Raw genomic sequence first — 7876 nt, forward strand, 5'->3', positions numbered from 1 at the left:
TAAGATGATCAGAGTAATAGATAGAGTAGACAGTCAGAAACTTTTTCTCCGGGTACAACAGAGTGTTACAAGGGGACATAAATTTAAGGTGAAGGGTGGAAGGTATAGGGGGGAATGTCAGGGGTAGGTTCTTTACCCAGAGAGTGGTGGGGGCATGGAATGCGCTGCCTGTGGGAGTGGCAGAGTCAGAATCATTGGTGACCTTTAAGCGGCAATTGGATAGGTACATGGATGGGTGCTTAAGCTAGGACAAATGTTCGGCACAACATCGTGGGCCGAAGGGCCTGTTCTGTGCTGTATTGTTCTATGTTCTATGTTCCATGTTCTACCACATCTGGAGTACCGTGAGCAGTTTCGGTCACTCATTTAAGGAAATATATCATTTTATTGGAGGCGTTTCAGAGAAGGTTCACGAGGATGATCCCTGCTATGATTGGAACTATACTCACTGGAGTTTAGAAGAATGACAAGTGATTTAATTGAACCAAACAGAATTCTTAAGGGGTTTGACAGGTTCAATGCTGAGATATTCTCATGGGACCAGAGAGGACCCATCAGAATTCTGGTCTCATCAGAATTTAAGATTGAGCTGAGGAGGAATTTTCTCTCTTGGAAGCTTGAGAGCCTTTGGACTTCCTTGCCACAGAGAGCTGTGGGGGCCAGGTCTTTGTGTACTTGTAACGCTGAGGTTGAGAGATTCTTGATCAGGGAAATCAAAGGTTACAGAGAAAATGTGTGAAAGTGAATATAAGAAGTATCAGCTCATCTATGACCCTATGGAATGGGCTGAACATTCTATATTTATTCCTATTTCGTACGCTCTTATGGTCTTAATCTCTGAGTTAAACTCCCATCGATGGGTGAGCTGCAACAAATTATGAACAGATGAAAAGCAGCAAAGGTTGGGACCATTGTGATATTCCAATGGAGGTTTTCAAACCTTTATTCTTTGTCCACATTCTGTATGTTTTGGAGGAAAAAAGGACTCTGTGCTAAACCTCAGTCATCACTGCACCCCTTGGTCCTTCCACTTTAGGATTATGACAGTTGTAACTACCTTCATAAATCACAGAATTGCTTTTCTTAATTAATTAATAGAATGGGAAATAAACTGTATTCTGGATTTCCCTATTTTCCATAGCAGGGAAATTCTGAACACACATTCTCCTGAATCACATATTCCTTCCAGCTGAGGAAACCCTCAATGTGTCTTTAGATCTACCAGAGGAATGTCTGACATGGCTTTTGTTGTTAGTGCATGCTTTACTAATTTCGTTTTTTTGGGGGAAAAGACATGTCATGGGAAATATTCAATGGGAAGCAAGTGAAATTTGATTCCAACATTGTGATAGGAATATATAAACATCTGAACTGAGCCTGTATCTCAGTATTCTCCTTGACAACATTGTCTTTTTCCAGTGTGAATACTAATGAAAAATATTCATTTAGTGCTTCCCCTATCTCCTCTGACTCCACACACAACCTCCCAGTACTATCCTTGATTGGCCCTAATCTTACTCCAGTCAATCTTTTATTCCTACTATATCATAGAAAGCTTCAGGGTTTTCCTTGATCCTATCCGCCAGTGACTTCTCATGCCCCCTCCTGGCCTTTTTTCGCTCTCTCTTTAGACCTTTCCTGGCTAACTTGTAACTCTCAAGCGCCTGAACTGAGCCTTCACATCTCACCCTAACATAAGCCTTCTTCTTCCTCTTGACAAAAGATTCAACTTCCTTAGTAAACCACGGCTCCCTCGCTCGACCACTTCCTCCCTGTCTGATAGGTACATACTTATCAAGCACATGCAGTAGCTGTTCCTTGAATAAGCTCCACATTTCAATTGTGCCTATACCCTGCAGTTTCCTTCCCCATCCTATGATGTCTAATTGCATCAGAACTGCTTTCCCCCCAGCTATATCTCTTGCCCTGTGGTATGTAACTATCCCTTTCCATTAGCTAAAGTAAACATAACGAAATTGTGGTCACTATCATCAATGTGCTCACCTACCTCCAAATCTAACACCTGGCCGGGTTCATTACCCAGTACCAAATCCAATGTGGCCTTGCCTCTTGTTGGCTTGACTACATACTGTGTCAACTAGGAGAAAGTGAGGACTGCAGATGGGGATCAGAGCTTAAAAATGTGTTGCTGGAAAAGCGCAGCAGGTCAGGCAGCATCAAAGGAGAAGGAGAATCGACGTTTCTGGCATAATCCCTTCTTCAGGAATGAGGAGGGTGTACCAAGCAGGCTAAGATAAAAGGTAGGGAGGAGGGACTTGAGGGAGGGGCTTTGGGAATGCGATAGTGGAAGGAGGTTAAGGTGAGGGTGATAGGCCGGAGAGGGGGTGGGGGCGGAGAGATCAGGAAGAAGATTGCAGGTCAAGGAGGCGGTGCTGAATCTGAGGGTTGGGACTGAGACAAGGTGGGGGGAGGGGAAATGAGGAAGCTGGAGAAATCTGCATTCATCCCTTGTGGTTGGAGGGTTCATAGGCGGAAGATGAGTCGCTCTTCCTCCAGGTGTCATGTTGCCATGGTCTGGCGATGGAGGAGGCCAAGGACCTGCATGTCCTTGGCAGAGTGGGAGGGGGAGTTAAAGTGTTCAGCCACGGGGCGGTTGGGTTGGTTGGTGCGGGTGTCCCAGAGGTGTTCTCTGAAATGTTCCGCAAGTAGGCGGCCTGTCTCCCCAATGTATAGGAGGCCACATCGGGTGCAGTGGATGTAGTAAATGATGTGTGTGGAGGTGCAGGTGAATTTCTGATGGATATTGAAAAATCCCTTGGGGCCTTGGAGGGAAGTGAACGGGGAGGTGTGGGCGCAAGTTTTGCATTTTTTGCGGTTGCCAGGGAAGGTGCCGGGAGTGGAGGTTGGGCTGGTGGGGGGTGTGGATCTGACAAGGGAGTCGCAGAGAGAGTGGTCTTTTTGGAATGCTGATAGGGGTGGGGAGGGAAATATATCCTTGGTGGTGGGGTCCGTTTGGAGGTGGCGGAAATGACGAAGGATGATCCGATGTATCTGGAGGTTGGTGGGGTGGTAGGTGAGGACTAGTGGGGTTCTGTCTTGGTGGCGATTGGAGGGGCGGAGTTCAAGGGCGGAGGCAGCATCCTGTACACATTGGACAAAAGCTGACCCATCTAAAGTACTCAAACTATGGTCTTTCCAGTAAATATTTGGAAAGTTAAAGTCTTGCATAACAACTACCCTGTTAAATTCGCTCCTACATAGAATCATCTATGCTATCCTTTCCTCTACATCTCTGGAACGATTTGGAGGCCTATTGAAAACTCCCAACAGGGTGACCTCTCCTTTCCTGTTTCTAACCTCAACCCATACTACCTCAATAGATGAGTCCTCAAACATCCTTTCTGCCACCATAATATTGTCTTTGACTAACAATGCCACACCTCCCCCTCTTTTACCATCTTCCCTGTTCTTACTGAAACATCTAAACCCCGGAACCCCCAACAACCATTCCTGTCCCTGCTCTATCCATGTCTCTGAAATGGCCACAAAATCAAAGTCCTAGGTACCAACCCCTGCTGCAAGTTCACCCACCTTATTCAGGATGCTCCTTTGTTGAAGTAGATACACTTCAAACCACCTGCCTGCTTGCCAGTGCACTCTTGCGACGTTGAAGCCATATTTCTGATCTCAATACTCTCAACCTCCTGTACACTTGAACTACAATTCAGGTTCCAATCCCCCTGCTGAGTTAGTTTAAACTCTCCTGAAAGGCATTAGCAAACTTCTCCCCCAGGATATTGGTACCCCTCTGGTTCAGGTGAAGACTATACTGTTTGTAGAGGTCCCACCTACCCCAGAATGAGCCCCAATTATCCAGGTATCAGAACCCCTCCCTCCTGTAGCCACATGTTCAACTCCTCTCTCTCCCTAATTCTCGCCTTGCACTGTGGCACTGGCAACAAACCAGAGATAACAACTTCCACCCTAGCTCCCTGAATTCCTGCCTGAAACCCCTATCTCTCTTCCTACCTATGTCATTGGTGCCTATGTGGACCACGACTTGGGGCTGCTCCCTGTTCCCCTCAAGGATCCCAAAAACATGATCTGAGACATCACGAACCCTGGCACCTGGGGGGCAACACATCAACCGTGAGTCTCTCTTGTTCACACAGAGCCTCCGATTTGTTTCCATACATATGGAATCCCCAATGACTAAAGCTCTGCTCATCTTCCCCCTTTCCTTCAGAGCAACAGGGACAGACTCTATGCTAGTGACCAGTCCCCATGGCTTACCCCTGGTAAGCTGTCCCCCCCAGCAGTATCCAGAACAGTATCTTGTTATGAGAGGATTAGCCACAGTGATTCCCTGCATTGCCTGCCGGTTCCCTTGCCATCTCCTTTCATAACTCATCTGCCTTTTTCCTGTACCTGAGGTGTGAGTACCTCCCTGCAACTCCTCTCAATAATTTCCTCCAGCTTCCGAATGATCCGAAGTTCATGCAAAGTCTTATGTTTTGAATTCCACCTTCCCATCTCCCTCCAATAGCCATTGGTTTCTCTTACAAATAAAACTACCAAGCAATCCTCACAAATTGATTTTAAAACTAATCTGAATTTGACTTTATGTGCTGTAGATTATAGGATTATGGACCATGAGTGGTAAGCAGGATTTTGGTGGATCCAATGTTATGGGTTGGCACAGTTAGTGTTGGAGAATCTCTATCTTTCTATATTGGCCGCTGTGTTGGATAATTGTCTCATTCAAGCACTGTACAAGAGTTTTTGAATTGTTTGCAATTTGTCTAACACACAAATCCCCCATTTGTTTTCTACCCACAGGCAGGAAATGAGGATTGGCCATTTAGTCTCCATTGTGCTCATTTACTGCTGTCTGCTATTGTGCATTATGGCTGAGGCATTTAACTGTCTCCCAAAGGCCATGCATGAACTGAGTACCTGGATTCAAGAGACACACAGTGTCAGAACTACAATCATGCTGCTGTCTATCTCAATCAACTTTGTCTTATCAATATATGACATGGTGAGTAATAAGTTCTTAGGGCACCCAACCTTGGGATTTGTCGTATTTTTATCCCCCATGCAATATTGCTATACAGATCTCAGCTCTGCATCAACTATGTCTTTATTCCCACTGTGTGGTCATTAATGGGGGGGTTTGTTGCTCATCTTACAGTCACCTTTGAGAAAGTAATCCATCCGAAATTACAGGGGTACAGGAGAGGGCTAGACAGCGCTGTTACACTCCAAAAAACCTGGTGACGAAGGATTAAATGAGAACTACATTTTACTGACCATTCTACGCAATTATTGGCAGAGATCCACACTACAAGCTGTACATCCTCTCAATTTAACCACTTCTGTTTTAATTGTTTCCCGATAATGTCTTTTTAAAGAACCAGTGATTAACTGAGTATCTCCTGTTCCTGTTTATAGGAAGACAGGTAATTCCCCAAGTTAAACCCATTACTTGTCTATTATTAAACATTGTTAAACTGAACAGGTTCATCAGAAAAATGGGTTAAATTAAAATAAAAGAAAAGAGAAAAGAAGGAAGAAAACATGATCAGATGGTCTTAGATAATGATGTTGCCCTGAGAGTTCTCTGAACCTTCACCAAGCTCTTACCTTTGATAAAAGCTGGTCTGCTTGCATACACATTTAAATGTGCTGCCAAAAGTAGAACAAACTGTATACTTGCTGGCGTAGGAGGCATATCACCCAACAAAGAAGACAATTTTATATTTTGCCCTCGGACTAATTGAGGGCAAATTATAAAATATATAAAATATTCAGAGCTGCACAGTGGCTCAGTGGTTAGCATTGCTGCCTCTCAGCACCAGGGACCCAGGTTCAATTCCACCCTCAGGTGACTGATCTTCCGGGTGGGATATTCTTTGGAGGGATGGTGTGGACTTGTTGGGTCAAATGACCTTTTTACGCACTGTGTGGGTTCGGCCATAAACATTGTATCTGGAGTGAGTTCTTTGAGTGAACCTGTCATTCTAGGATGGTTGGAGACAAAAACAGAAATTATTGGAGAAAATCAGCAGGTCAGGCAGCATCTTCTGAGGCGAGAGAAACAGAACCCCACTGTCACTATCCCCACCCCCCAGAACACCGAGGGGAACACTACCCCTGCTCATGACTCCACCCCCATTCCCCCCACCATCACACCCACTCCAGTTACAGGCCCCGCCCCCACTCCCAGCTCTACACCCACATCGGATCCCAGCTCCCAGCCCTGCCGAGTTTTCACTATACCCCCAGACCTCTCCCTCACTGAGGACGAACGATCAGTCCTCAGCAAAGGACTCACCTTCATCCCCCTCCGTCCACGCATCAATGAATTTAATATACACCGTGACATCGAACACTTCTTCCATCGCCTCCGCCTCCGAGCTTACTTTCACAATCAGGATTCCCACCCACCTTCCGAGGACCCCTTTGCCCACCTCCAACACACTGCATCCACCTGGACACCCTGCGCTGGCCTATTACCTGCCCTCGACCTCTTCATTTCCAACTGCCGCCGGGACATTAATCGCCTCAACCTGTCTACCCCCCTCCCCCACTCTAATCTCTCACCCTCACAACACGCAGCCCTCCAATCCCTCTGCTCCAATCCCAACCTCACCATCAAGCCAGCGGATAAAGGGGATGCAGTGGTAATCTGGCGCACTGACCTCTACACCGCTGAAGCCAAACGTCAACTCGAGGACACCTCTTCCTACTGCCCCCTTGACCATGACCCCACCCCCCATCACCAAACCATCATCTCCCAGACCATACAGAACCTCATCACTTCAGGAGATCTCCCACCCACAGCTTCCAACCTCATAATCCAGGAACCCCGCACTGCCCGGTTCTACCTCCTTCCCAAGATCCACAAGCCTGACCACCCTGGCCGACCCATTGACTCAGCATACTCCTGCCCCACTGAACTCATCTCTACCTACCTCGACACTGTCCTATCCCCCCTAGTCCAGGAACTCCCAACATACGTTCGAGACACCACCCACGTCCTCCACCTCCTCCAAGACTTCCGTTTCCCCGGCCCCCAACGCCTCATCTTCACCATGGATATCCAATCCCTCTACACTTCCATCCGCCATGACCAGGGCCTACAAGCCTTCCGTTTTTTCCTCTCCAGACGTCCCCAGCAGTACCCTTCCACGGACACTCTCATTCGTTTAGCCGAACTGGTCCTCACCCTTAACAATTTCTCCTTTGAATCCTCTCACTTCCTCCAGGCCAAAGGGGTAGCCATCAGCACACGTATGGGCCCCAGCTATGCCTGTCTCTTTGTTGGCTACATAGAGCAGTTGATCTTCTGTAATTACACCGGCACCACTCCCCACCTCTTCCTCCGCTACATTGATGACTGCATCGGTGCCACCTCGTGCTCCCGCGAGGAGATTGAGCAATTCATCAACTTCACCAACACATTCCACACTGACCTTAAATTTACCTGGACCATCTCTGACACCTTCCTCCCCCTCCTGGACCTCTCCATCTCCATTAATGACGACCGACTTGACACTGACATTTTTTACAAACCCATCGACTCCCACAGCTACCTGGATTACACCTCTTCCCACCCTACCTCTTGCAAAAATGCCATCCCGTATTCCCAATTCCTCCGCCTCCGCTGTATCTGCTCCCAGGAGAACTAGTTCCACCACAGAACGCACCAGATGGCCTCCTTCTTTAGAGACCGCAATTTCCCTTCCCACGTGGTTAAAGATGCCCTCCAACGCATCTCGTCTACATCCAGCACCTCCACCCTCAGACCCCACCCCTCCAACCGTAACAAGGACAGAACGCCCCTGGTGCTCACCTTCCACCCTACCAACCTTCGCATAAACCAAATCATCCGCCGACATTTCTGCCACCT

At 47.3% G+C, this 7876-nt stretch overlaps 1 protein-coding gene across 1 annotated transcript in view; it reads left to right on the top strand.

Annotated features, from left to right (window-relative positions):
• The window catches only part of LOC122553148 (adenylate cyclase type 8-like), a 137412-nt gene that overhangs the window by 91813 nt on the left and 37723 nt on the right, over window positions 1-7876 (top strand). The window contains exon 10 of the mRNA XM_043696737.1: window positions 4801-5002. Within this exon, the coding sequence (XP_043552672.1) occupies window positions 4801-5002 (202 nt within the window). The remainder of the gene's footprint in view (window positions 1-4800; window positions 5003-7876) is intronic.

The sequence above is a fragment of the Chiloscyllium plagiosum genome, chromosome 9 (assembly GCF_004010195.1).
Source record: "Chiloscyllium plagiosum isolate BGI_BamShark_2017 chromosome 9, ASM401019v2, whole genome shotgun sequence".
Lineage (NCBI taxonomy): Eukaryota > Metazoa > Chordata > Chondrichthyes > Orectolobiformes > Hemiscylliidae > Chiloscyllium > Chiloscyllium plagiosum.